Source organism: Colletotrichum higginsianum, chromosome 10 (genome assembly GCF_001672515.1).
Source record: "Colletotrichum higginsianum IMI 349063 chromosome 10, whole genome shotgun sequence".
NCBI lineage: Eukaryota > Fungi > Ascomycota > Sordariomycetes > Glomerellales > Glomerellaceae > Colletotrichum > Colletotrichum higginsianum.
The window spans coordinates 2,934,896-2,946,959 of record NC_030962.1 but is presented as its reverse complement, the minus strand read 5'-3'; the positions used below and the strand labels follow the sequence as shown (position 1 = coordinate 2,946,959).

Here is a 12,064-nt window from a genome sequence, read left to right as displayed (position 1 = left end):
TACGGTTGCAAGAAGACACTTTGTAGGCGGTTTTGAATCACAAGATGGAGGTCGACTACCTCTGATGGCTGAAGCAACAAGCTCCATATGAGGGCTACTAATGCTGGGATTCTACAAGATAATGGACTTGTGTGCGATTTTTACAGAAGGTTGAAACTGATTATTTTTGAAAAAACGCAGTTTTCTGAAGCCCAAGTAGTGACACATCGCAACCATTTGATGGACTATGTGAGCCACCAGCCTTGCATTGTTAGAGCGAGTCTTTCGGGTCCGGCTGGCAGCATCTCTTCGTCTTGAACATGGCATAGAGATCCAAACTGCTGTAAAATCTTTACTTTGCAGACCTAATGACTTATCATAAACTGTTGTGTTAGCAACGTATCCTTCATGACCTGTTGAGTTTCCGCTTCGTCCAATATGCACCCCAGTCAACACATTCATGAGAGACCCAGTTTCGAAGGCTTGGCAATCCAATAGAGGATGGTATCAGCATCACTATGCGAACGTTGCAATTTATGTCGTCAGCAAGTAGTCAACTGGCAAATATGGTGATGATGGGGCGAGATGTGAATTCTCACATATCTTGCCACCCCCCCCTCCCCCCACGTCTCGCATCCATCTCACAGCGTGCCTGTCAGTATCAGTTCTTAAAACAACAAATCGACCTGTACGATACGATGCATGGTCTCTAACTGGATCTGGGGCACTAGCCTGGTGCTTTTGCATGCCTGTCCAGATTTGACGCTGTTGCCCCACCGCCAACGTTCTTGTTATTCCTGCAATAACGTTTTAATCAACCGGCACAGCATTAATGACTGAGCCGGGACATCCGAAATGATCATTTTTTCCTTGGTATCTGTACTGAAGGACGCCGCGTTGTACCATTGGATGGCTACTTTTGCAGGCCATGGTTACCCCGGTTCTTCTCCACCCAGTCTTCGTTCATCTTCAGCACAAGCTTGTGCTTGCCGTCATACTTGTTCACCCTCATCCACTTCTCAAGGCTCTTGATACGGCAGGGGTGGATGCGATCGAGAAGCTCAGTATCCCTCTCGTACGTAATCCCCTCGCCCCAGTAGTTCCACCAGGCCGAGAAGTTCGCAGACCAAGTCATTACAGAGTCGTCGCGAGGAGCATCTGGACCAAGGGACCAGTTGACATAGGCACCCGGGTAAGGTTAGGCCATCTTTGCGTACTCCTCGAAAGGCACATATTGGTGAGCGGCCTTCTTGCCGGTAATCTTTGTAAAAGTCTCGGCGATTTCCGTAAAGGTTTTGGCGTCTGTTCAGACGGAAAGGTTCAGTCCGGCGGCCTCGGACGGGTTGTCGAAAAGCCAGACATTGTAGATTTGGAGAGCGATCAAAGGGATCTTTCCGTTCTCTGGAATGAAATCAGCCAAAGCACGAAGCCGGTGGTGTGGGAGGAGGAAGACCTTGTGACGTGAAGCACTTACTCGACAGGTTGCGCCACAGAAGGGATCCATCGGGCTGTTCTTTAGGCACGAACATGCCGTCAAACAGCATGTCCATGTACGGCGTAGTGGTGAAAAGGGATGACTTCATCCCTTCTTGTCCCTAAGCAAGGATGATTTCCAAATTCTCCCCTTGCAATCCATGTGGCCACAGTAGTACTTCTCGTCCCAGTTCGCGAATTTGAGGACGTACTCAATGTTCGCCCACACATAGTGCTGCACGCCCTCGGCTCTAGCGATCTCTTATGCCCTGATGCCGTAAAATAGCTCATCCTTCTCTCCCAGAATAAGCCGTCGGTGTTGACTCAAGCGCCGTAGACACCGCGGAAAGCGCGGTGCAAATCTTGCTGGTTAGTCTGCTGGCCTTGGATTAGGGCCACATTCACGAGAGCAGCGAGGTCCTTTGCGCGAGAAGACTCTATTTTTCGAGCCAGGACTCGGACAGTGTATCGTCCACTCTCGGCAAGCGCTGTGTTTTTGTCAATAACAGAAAGAATGAAGGGTGCATGATGCTTGATATCTACCTCTGACGACAGGTGCTCCTTGGGCACCAGTGCCGCCGATGACAAGAATCTCTTTCTTGGCTGCCATCTTGTGATCTTGGTGGGATATGGTGCAAATCTCGTTTAGATAAGCTAGAAGTTCTACTGGGGGGGAAGATGTTGTTTTCTAGTAGGCTCGGAGGCTGAGACGTATTGCTTGTCAATTGTCACATTCGATGCTCTGTGCATCGTGGTTTATACATCTTAGATGTCGGGACGGACATGGAGTGATAGGCATCAGTCTTTCAATGCTCTACTCGCCTAGTTGTGTGCAACAGGGAAGACGGGAGGCATAAAAAAAATCGACGCAAGAAGCCTTCGCTAGAAGTCTCCATTCATAGTTTACTGCTAAGCCGCCGGTACCGGTGTGCTGTCAAACCTCCGAGCAGTGAAATCAACTGAAACGAGATGTGAAAACCTGCTCCCGCGCCGGTTGGTGCGTTGGTTTACTCTCCTGGACCAGCTTTGAAACAAACATGAGCCTAATTGCAGCCGTTAACCTTCTCTATTATTAATTAACGACGAAAACTTCCGGCGCTTGGTCACGTTACGATGAGAGGGGATGGATGGGTCGGTCCGGGTTACTGATCATCCTCGGGGTCCAAGGCCCAGAAACTTAGCTCTGGTCATTTTGTCATTGCTCCAGCGGACTTCTCCTGTCAAGTCATTGCGATGGATAGGCTATGCGAACAGATGAATTGTGACTTCTAGCTTAAAAAAAGAGGGGAAAGAGGAAAAAAGAAAAGGAAAAAAAAAAAAACCCAGCAACGGAACATGAATGCCCTTCATCAATCAGCCTTTGGTCTTTCAATGAAGCCGACTTTGTAAGGTTCCAAACACTGCCTGCTGCTTCTAGTACTTTGAGCTCATTCAAGGAGTGCCTCAAACCTCGCGGCAGCGTCTCCCTGAGGTGAATCCTTGAGGAGAACCCTCAACCTCGCGCACACTGCTTCGGTCCGGCTGTTGAAACCCTCGAGGATGGCTTGCGCCTCGCTTTGATCCTCGGGGAGAGGCGGCAGTAAGTGGTGGGCGAGATCCAGACGAGACTGCATCAGCCACGACGCTGTTTTCGGGTGCGAGTACCAGTACAACCCGTTCAGAAACGTTTGCAAGTTGATAAGGGCAAAGTCCGCGGGCTCGTTCGGGTGCGGGATGGGCCGGCAGAGCTTGTTCTTGGTCTCGTCGTCGCCGTACGTGGCCTCGACGTGCGCAATGAAGGCGGCGCTGAAGACTTGCTGGCACTGGCGGACGGACTGGAGCCTGATCTTGTCGTCCTGGAAGACGGCTGTTGCGGGGAGCTTCGCGAGTCCGTTGGCAGAGCAGTCGATGAAGAGAGAATCGGGGTCGGGCGTGTAGCTGCCGTGCTGCAGCAGCACCTCATCCCGGCCGACGCGGAGGATGCGGCCCTTCCGGACGATGTTCTTGATCCTCCTCAGCTGCTCCAACTCGGCCAGGGAAACCGTGGCGCAGTGGTACATGGTAGGCCAGACGTTGTCGTCCAGCTGGAGCAGGTGCCCGCAGGCCACGAGACACTTCAGCAATTCATCGACCGATGAAGCAGCATGGATGGATGCAAAAGTGGCGCCCATGCCGGCCTGGCGTTTCTCGGCGAACTGGGCCCCCGGTTGAATGTTTCCGCGTTCCAGGTAGAACGAGTCCCGCGGCATGACCCAGGTGATGCGGTCCGGGCCGATGTCGTTGGCGAGCAGCCAGAGACAGGCATCGATACCCGTCTTGCCACCTCCTATCACGGTGTAGTTGGCATGGGGACGTTCCGTTGTCGGCATGTCGTTGGGCGTGACGAGCTGCACGTCTTCGGCAACTTCGTAGGGAGGCTTGCGCATCGAAGGGACCGTGACTTTCATGTAGGTGGCATCCACAATGCGGGTCCCCTCTCCCACTTGATAAGACTTGCCGGTCAAGATGGAACGGAACTCCCGGCCGCCAGTGTATTCGTGCTTGGGGTAGTAGGCGACACGTCCGGACGTGAGAAAGGTTTGGTTCATGAGGGTGTCATAGTAAGAGCACACTTCATCTCGAGACGCGAGCTCAATGAGGCCCTTGTTCCAGCCCACTTGGTCGATGCGGTCCTGGCCGAGATGTTTGGAGTTTACTCCATAGAAGGAGGAAGGTTGGTGGAGGCGCACGTAAGGGTACGCAACGGTCCAATGCCCGCTCGGGCGAGCATAGCGATCGACAATGGCCACGGTCTTTTGGGAGTCTGTGAGAAGGGTGTCGACGAATGCCATTCCCATGGCACCCGCGCCAATGACTAGGTAGTCAGGATTGATAGTCTCGGCCATTGTGAAAACGAGAGGGCAGAAGTGTTGCGTAATTGAGTGAGTAGTTGTTCGTGAGGATGAGTTGAAGTGTCTTGGGACGAATTTCACCCCTTATGTAGTTTCAACACCCACACGTTAGGTCTCCATCCCCGCACGGGATTCGTCTTGATTGTGTACGTCAGAGATACAAGTCGTAAGAATAAATGATTAATCATACGAGAGGTAGACAGCCAAGAAAACGACCCGCATACAGGATTCCTCCATATAGGGAACCGCGTTGCCATTATTCGCCGGGCTCAAGCGGACTAGGTGGGTAAATCGATCGATGCCGACGGCGTGTCGGCTCGATGGAAAACCCCGTGAAGCGTTGAATCAAGGCACGCCATCAAGTCAAGCGGTCGACCACAGCGTTACTAACTCCACTACAGATACACAGGCGAATAAGCGGCGGCCTGCTCATGCGACAACACAGGGAGCTGTAGAAACCCACCTATAGCTCTCGGATCCTAGGCCGTTAAGGGGTAGGTAAACAATGCTGTCAAGGGCGGTGGCCACAGGCCATCTCGCTCGCCGCTTACACAAGGGCCCTCTTTGCAAATGCGCACATAACCCATACATGCTAAAGCGGAGTAATTGAACTGAAACAACGAGTCGGATCAGCCGGACCAAGCCGGGTTTGGGTCCAATAACCGCGGGCCAAGTTCTGATTGAATTGGTTGCATCACAAGCCTTTTGCTATGTTCTCGATCATCTCGAAGTGTTACCATGCTGCTGCGAGACTAACGACCCGCCGTCTTTCCCTCGCAAGTTGGACTGATGCGATGGATTCAAACAGTGCTGTTCAAGTTGGAAGATACTGCGGGGGTGGAAATGAAGACGTGGAAGGGAGATAAGAAAGCCCTTCCCTGGCAGTTGACAGCAGCATTGATTCGGCGACTGCAATTCCCCCTTGGAACCGCCGCAATCTTTCCCCGCGCCCGGTCACCGGAGCCCCGCTCAACGGCCCCTGCTGGCCCCCGAAACCACCCCGTCTGCCCGCCGGTAGTTCCCCCGGCCGCCACACCGCCACGCCGCCACACGCCGCCGCCGTTACCCGCCGCTAGGTACCTAGACGTAGTGCAGCAGATCCACCATGTCAACTTATCACTAACTTCAACCTTGCATCGTTAACCTGCTTCTCTCTAAATACAGGTGTCATACCGAGCGCAATAGCACCCGAAGACGCCTAGTCGCCCCTTCCATAGAGACCTTGACCTCATCTTCTTGCCCAGCAGTTCGTTCGATTGAAGCGTACCCTGTCAGCACCGCCCAGTACGTTGGCAATACGCAGCTTGAACGAGACTACTGCTTCGACAAAACACACCCGGTGAGGCAGGAAGAGTGTTTGCGGGTTGCCTTTATATTTCTAGGTAAACGTCAAGTATCCACCGGTTGAGGCTGGATTATGCCTAATCGGCTCTCCGAACAGTAGGTAAATCCCTCTTCGTTGCCCGTGCCTGGCATGTCATCGTCAGACACACAAAGATACTGCTCGACCCAAGCGTCCTTGCCCACGATGCGGCCACAGTTTGCTCCACCCCCCCTGCATTGTCGGCAAGAATCCTTCAACTACCAGCAGATACTCCGACAATTTTGCCGTTGAAGAGACCTAGTATGTGTTGCCCAGTTGCGTGTGAGCCCAGTCGTTCTCAAACCTCTGCCAACCCCCGTACTCGGGCTCACTCGCCATGAATAGCTGGTGCACGACCATGTCGTAATATCCATCCCTCGGAGTCTTTCCACCGCAAACATTGCCTCCCATCGCCACGTTCAGCAAAATGGTCATGTCTCTCATAGGCCGGGTTCCAGGCGGAATATCCCCCTTCATCACCGGTCTTCCGTCGATGTACCAAATCATCCTACCCTGCCCGGGTTGCCCACCTGGCTGCACCCACGCCAGGTCGTACCTCACAGGCCGGTACTGCATATCGGGAATCTTGGTCCCAAGTACGCGATGTTTGTCCGGCTCGTGATGCTGGCCCCAGTGAAGGCACGAGTGGTTCTCGCAGTCTCCGTTCCAGGTTTCAGCAATGTCAACTTCACCATCGGTAGGCCATGCAAACGGCTCCTGCGGAAGGAGCCAGAAAGCCGGCCAGATACCCTCAGCACAGGGAGACAGGATGACAGCGGTCAACACTCCCTGGTCGCGTGCCAGCGTCTGTCTGCTCACCAACCGAGCAGACGTGTACTTCTGCTCGTGGTTGGGACAGCTGCTGTTGGCGAGGGCCCGGAGCACGAGCTTCCCATCCGGGGTGCTGTCCGAAGAATGTCAGCGCTAAAGGAACTCTGACCCTTCAAAACTTGCCAAACTTACTAGAAGACATTCTGCTGCTCGGCAGTGTAATGCTGCAGCTCCTGATTGCCCCAACCATCCGTCCCATTGCCAACCTTCCCGTCCCAGTCCTGGGTAACGGGCACATCGGGTCGGAACTGGGGTTGCCAGTAAACATGACCAGGCTGTCCACCCATCGGCTGCTGCAGCTGCGGGGGAGGGGGCGGCTGCGCATACTGTTGATACTGCTGCTGCTGCTGCTGAGAGGGCGGGGCTTGAGACTGCTGCGAGGATTGAGACCCTGGCTCCGCAATCAGCTGCTCAACCTCATTCTTGAGACGTTTCAGGTGATCTTTCCAACCCATGGTTTTGAGCTGACAATGGCAACACAGGTTGTTGAGATAGTTACAAAAGGTGTTCTGACGGTCACTGAGAAATATCTGGAAAACACTGCATACATCAAGAGAGGGGCTCTTTTAATCAATTTAACGACGTCAGCCAACTGGGTACAGTGTCACCTGACCGGGTGGGTCGTGGCTGAGTTGAACCGCCAAGCAAGATATGTGAAGCACACCCATACTTCGTCAGCCACTTTGGATGGCACAAGCCACAAGTCTGTATCACTTGATAGCTGCTGTCACGGTGGATATATCAACCCAGTCCTTGGCTTTGGACAAAATTCGGAAAATGGAACTATTGGTTTGTTTGCTACTTATGTAGACATTAATTTCTCAAAAAGGTGAAGATGTCTTGAGATCCTTGAAACCAAGCCGCCGCATTGTGTGTAACCCCGTCAGATAGTTTAGAATGGTCCGAATACCCTCGTAGAGTTCCAGCTGGTCACACCGTAACCAGGAAGACCCAACAGGTCTCCAACCAGATTTCCCAGCCAAGTGTTGATCATGTCGCCGATCGCAGGCTTCAGTAGATCAAGAAGTTAGGCTTGCCTAACAAGCCGCAATTTCCCAGTTGCAGCATCTTAGCACCGCGCCAAGATTGCTATGGCCGGCTATGGGTGCTGGTGCAACAGACGGATCTGTCAGAGATGGAACTTCCAAATTATTATTGCAGAGTGTGGTGACACCATTTAAGTGATAGTTTGAAGAACTTGATCTTCTGTGTTCCTCCAAGGACCGCCATTCCTTGTGAACCTTGTCCAGAAGTGGCTCGGGAGACAAATCAGCCGGCGCAAGCAGCCTGCAAAGACATAGATAGTCCATGCTGCGCACCCTCTAATCGTACCTTGTTTATCAAGGTAAGAAAACCGGGTAGTAGATACAATTGTGACTCTTCACTACTAGTTCCAACTCCGATTCTCAAAGTCTTTCCAGTATTTAGAAGCACTTAACTTAGATTGCCTCAGCATGAGACAGACACTGTCGTCACCTCCTGAATAAAACATACTAGCCCATAGTTTGTTCTATGCAAATTTCAAACAAGATCAGCGGTTCAGAAGGGAACAACAACAGGCCGTGTCCGGACCGGAACACTTGCGGAGATGGTTCGGGCGTCTCAGGGACAGCGCAGCCGGCGCGGGCGGAGCGGACAGAACAGGAGACGGTGGGGAATAGAAGAGGAGCATCGTGAACAGGTGCTCTGCCTGTCTGAGAAAGATTGCGACGCCCTATGCGGGCGGACTCGATGCCCCGCGTTTTCCGCAAGGTCGTAGCGCTGCTTTAGTTGAAAAGCCTTGTCATACATTTGCACAAGGAGCCCCAGCACTTGGCACTATCGCCAAACATCACATCTAGCAGCCCTCATGCCAAACCCAACCATGATTCGTTGGCGAAATCCTATGAACCATGTGAATATCAGGAGGTCTTTGGGACGTTGGCTCCGGCGACCTTCTCTCCCCGGAGCCGGCCGCAAGAGCCCAGCAGACCCGCCTCCTCTTCCGATATAGGCGAGCTCATTTCAGTACCTGCTTTCGGTAGGGATGATATTACCTCATGGCAATTGAGCAACTGCCCCGCTCCTGTCCACATGGCTGGCAGGGGTCGTGTCCCCGACGCTCAGCACCCATTTCCCGCACCGGCGCATCCACTCTCCCACGTTCTTGACAGCGCTCCTGTCAGACGATTGGATTGCAGTAGACGCCGTCAGACTTCTATAAATTACAAACATTGAAGCATTCGACGCCTCACTCTCACCCCTTCTCTCACTCAAGATCAGCAACTTCTGAGCCACTCTACATTTCAAACCTCTTGAAAGGGAGAGATAGAGAGAGAAACACATCCTGCGACACTGTCTATTTGCACAACTCTCAACTATCCCCTCAAATCCCAACATGGCCCCCGCCTGGCTTGAAAAGTACATTGTGCGCGCAGACACGACACCGGACTCGCGACGCAGCAACGAGCAGCCAGCGTTGGAAATACACTACACCGTCCTCCAGGGCCACCGCCGTATCCTGGGCGTACAGGGCGACAAGACGCCGCGCTACGAAGTAAAGCGACGGGCCGTGCTGGGAGCATGGGGAGACAAGTGTGATGTCACGGCGCCTGTAGACGGAGGCAGGGAAGTGGCCGTGATCGACTTCCACGCCTTTCCCCCCAAGACCGATATCCAATTCCCGCAGCGCAATCATGAAATCATCATCAAGGCAAGCGAGGGACACTACGAGTCGAGCGGCGGACTCGGTCGTTTGCACTGGAAACCAACGGGTATGGTTGCATATGGGAAGGCTTCGTGGGAGCTCAGGGACGAGTCGGATCTTGTCATGTCAGTGGCGATCGACGACAACCAATTAAACGGGCTTATTTGTCTCTGGAGGGACGGACTTGACCAGCAGACGGTTGAGGAACTCGTGGTCGTCGGAATCTCCCAGGTTGAGGATTACAAGAAATTGAACAGGAAGGCTAAGATTTCCGCTGTCGGTGCCGGCACCAATGCGGCATGGCTGGTTGGTGGCTCGGTGTGAAAAGGGTTAGTTTGTCACGGTATTATAGAAGGTAGTAGGAGGTTTTGTTTAGTTAGGAATCACAGTGGAGCCCGCGATGCCTGGTTAAGTAGTCAAACGTCTTACCTGTCTTGACCATGGAATAATCACGAGAATCCTGACACTGGGGATGAGGTGTTGAGTTTAAGTTATCAGTGAATAGTCGTTGATTGGTGAGTTGCTCAGTGCGCTGCCACGTTGCCAACGAGAATGTTTCAGCCACATCTTGTCCGACTAAGACAACGCACGCAGAAGACAGCCGCACAAATACCCAAAATCAATGTCATGCCACCGACCTTCCCATTGCCACAAGGCACCTGGAGTGGACGCGACGCAGGCGGGCGGACTGTTGGGCCTTGACGACCTTGCCAGGGTCGCTTTGTTGTAGGGGTCTTTTTTCAGGGTCTTTGATGGCAGCCTAAAGGCGTAAATTAGCGGGGGTTTCAGCCTCGCTGGGCGTGCGGGGCACTACTTGTCGTTTAGGCAGCGTTTGCTGGGTGGATGGGTTCTCCAGTCCTTGTAAAATGCCAGGGTATTCGCCCTCCTCACCGCCACCAGCCCTGGTCTAGCAGGCACAAGGCGCCCTGCAGGCCGCCAGGCAGCTCTCAATAGAAGTGTAAAAACCCCATCCTCTGGCTGCCAGCCAGCAAGGATAGCATTAGCCATGGCGCCAGTTCCAAGGGTGACCAACAGCGCTAATCCTGGGGAGAACGCCGACACCGGCAATTTCAAAAGAGAAGCCAGTCCTGGGGGATGATATCAAGCCGGGCTCCACCACCACCATCGGGCTCCACCACTACCGCCGGGCTCCATCGGAAAGAAAGTCCACATCATGGCAACGCGCAGCATGGGGTTGTAGACTGCTACATTCCAGTGGGCTCTGGAGTAGGCCTCATTGTGGAAGATAAGGGATTCCTGGAAGGCTTTGCAGATGCTGTCAAGCTCAGCGAGAACCTCTCCAGGAGAGAGTCCGTGAGAGAGTCCGTCGTCCTTCTCGGGGGAGAGCCCGTTGTCGTCATCGTCGTAGTCGAAATAGTGGCGCAAGAGAGTACGGAATCGCCGGTTCATCAACTTGTTGCACACGCAGTCTCTCATAGTCTAGAAAGGTGCACGTACTATGTTTGATGGCGAGCCTCCGAAACATGAAGGCATTTTTACTCCTGGACGAGTTCAAACAAGGTCTTTAAGCACACAGGTATCATTGCTCCCATCAACTACATTAGGTCTCTCAAGTAAGCCTAAAGACTCTGCAAGAGAGTCGCAACTCCCGTCAAGAAGACACGCCCGTGCATAAGTGTATCGCTTTACGCGTAGCCAGTAAGTCAAAGCACCCACTTTTGGGCCACCCCCACATATGGGCCACCCAAAAATGAGGGTATTCCCATCGACACCAGTATGTTCAATTAACTATTGACTGCACCTAGATGCCACCACAATACAGCTTTCAGCCTCACTAGGTAAATCAGCCTCGCTGGACTCATCTGTGATATCCTCTTTATCGCCAGCCTCAACCTGAGCCTTCTGGATGTCTTTGATGTTGGCGAACTTAGTGTTTGGGTTGATCTGAACTGCCTTCCTTTTCCTTACTGCAGTGTTGGTAACTTGGGCCTGCAGAAGCTCCAGCTTATGCTGGGCAGTGGCCAGCTCATAGGCCTGCTCGCTGAAGCCTTTTTTCACCTTCATGAAAAGGAGGCGTTGGGTATGCGCATCATTATCCAACTCTGTGAATAGCTTCAGTTGGCCAGACAGATCCTTCATCTTCCTTGGCGTCGACCATGCCACTGCAGACGACGCAGATGCCCATCCTTCAGCTTCCTTGCCCCTAGACTGCCCTTTGCTGACCTGATCTGACGATGCTGATGGCTTTGGTGTTGTTGGGAGTAGGAGGGAGCTCATCAGAGGCTTCGCCATAGAGACAGGCCATAACCCTGTCCATTTCCAACCACTTCTGATGTTCTGCATCGTCATACCTGCAAGGGCAGCCTTATAATAACAGCCTAGGAAGTTCCTCTTGCCTACAATAGTAGAGTCATTCCATAGACTAAGGTATCCAAGCTCCTTCCTATAGGCTGCCTTAAGAGGGCTGAAGACTGCTTGATCAAGTGGCTGGAGGACATGGGAGGTGTGTGGCGGTAAGAACAATAGATGGATGTTGTTTATATAGCACAACCACATAAAGTCAGTCGTTGTGTGGCTCCCATGCCCATCCAGGATCAATAGTCTAGCCTCCTCCTTATCCCCCTTGCCCTGAGGGACAGTCTGAGGGATAAACACCTTCTGCAGCCATTCAACTGCAGTAGCATCTGTTGTCCAGCCATTTTCAGTTGCTGTGAATTGCCAGCCTTCATAAGGGCTAAGATCTAGAGGAAACCACTGCTGCTGGACTGTCTTACCCTTATATATAATAAGGGGATGAAGTCTGTGGCCTAGGGCAGAGATGCATTCAATAATAGACACCCATGCCCTTGATCCAGGCTGTTTCTTGCGGATAGACTTCGCCTCAGACATCCCCAGCACCAG

General features: G+C 52.8%; 7 protein-coding genes across 7 annotated transcripts; 1 reads left to right on the top strand and 6 right to left on the bottom strand.

Annotated features, from left to right (window-relative positions):
- Positions 1-892: 892 nt before the first annotated feature.
- CH63R_14348 (NmrA family protein) lies at positions 893-1,114 on the bottom strand (the record flags this gene model as incomplete). The annotated part of the gene is made up of 1 exon (XM_018309322.1): positions 893-1,114. The coding sequence occupies one exon, from the start codon at positions 1,112-1,114 to the stop codon at positions 893-895; it is 222 nt and encodes a 73-aa protein (XP_018151640.1).
- A 63-nt stretch (positions 1,115-1,177) lies between these two features.
- CH63R_14347 (uncharacterized protein) lies at positions 1,178-1,529 on the bottom strand (the record flags this gene model as incomplete). The annotated part of the gene is made up of 2 exons (XM_018309321.1): positions 1,178-1,281; positions 1,454-1,529. The coding sequence occupies 2 exons, from the start codon at positions 1,527-1,529 to the stop codon at positions 1,178-1,180; spliced, it is 180 nt and encodes a 59-aa protein (XP_018151639.1).
- Positions 1,530-1,776: 247 nt separating this feature from the next.
- Positions 1,777-2,062, bottom strand: CH63R_14346 (NmrA family protein; the record flags this gene model as incomplete). The annotated part of the gene is made up of 2 exons (XM_018309320.1): positions 1,777-1,940; positions 1,996-2,062. The coding sequence occupies 2 exons, from the start codon at positions 2,060-2,062 to the stop codon at positions 1,777-1,779; spliced, it is 231 nt and encodes a 76-aa protein (XP_018151638.1).
- Positions 2,063-2,879: 817 nt separating this feature from the next.
- Positions 2,880-4,316, bottom strand: CH63R_14345 (uncharacterized protein; the record flags this gene model as incomplete). Its single annotated transcript, XM_018309319.1, has 1 exon — positions 2,880-4,316. One exon carries the CDS (start codon positions 4,314-4,316, stop codon positions 2,880-2,882), a length of 1,437 nt encoding a protein of 478 aa, XP_018151637.1.
- A 1,627-nt stretch (positions 4,317-5,943) lies between these two features.
- Positions 5,944-6,971, bottom strand: CH63R_14344 (Glycoside hydrolase family 16; the record flags this gene model as incomplete). Its single annotated transcript, XM_018309318.1, has 2 exons — positions 5,944-6,589; positions 6,649-6,971. The coding sequence occupies 2 exons, from the start codon at positions 6,969-6,971 to the stop codon at positions 5,944-5,946; spliced, it is 969 nt and encodes a 322-aa protein (XP_018151636.1).
- A 1,922-nt stretch (positions 6,972-8,893) lies between these two features.
- CH63R_14343 (uncharacterized protein) lies at positions 8,894-9,526 on the top strand (the record flags this gene model as incomplete). Its single annotated transcript, XM_018309317.1, has 1 exon — positions 8,894-9,526. The coding sequence occupies one exon, from the start codon at positions 8,894-8,896 to the stop codon at positions 9,524-9,526; it is 633 nt and encodes a 210-aa protein (XP_018151635.1).
- Positions 9,527-10,303: 777 nt separating this feature from the next.
- Positions 10,304-10,696, bottom strand: CH63R_14342 (uncharacterized protein; the record flags this gene model as incomplete). Its single annotated transcript, XM_018309316.1, is given in 2 exon segments — positions 10,304-10,642; positions 10,661-10,696. The coding sequence occupies 2 exon segments, from the start codon at positions 10,694-10,696 to the stop codon at positions 10,304-10,306; spliced, it is 375 nt and encodes a 124-aa protein (XP_018151634.1).
- Between the last annotated feature and the right edge of the window lie 1,368 nt (positions 10,697-12,064).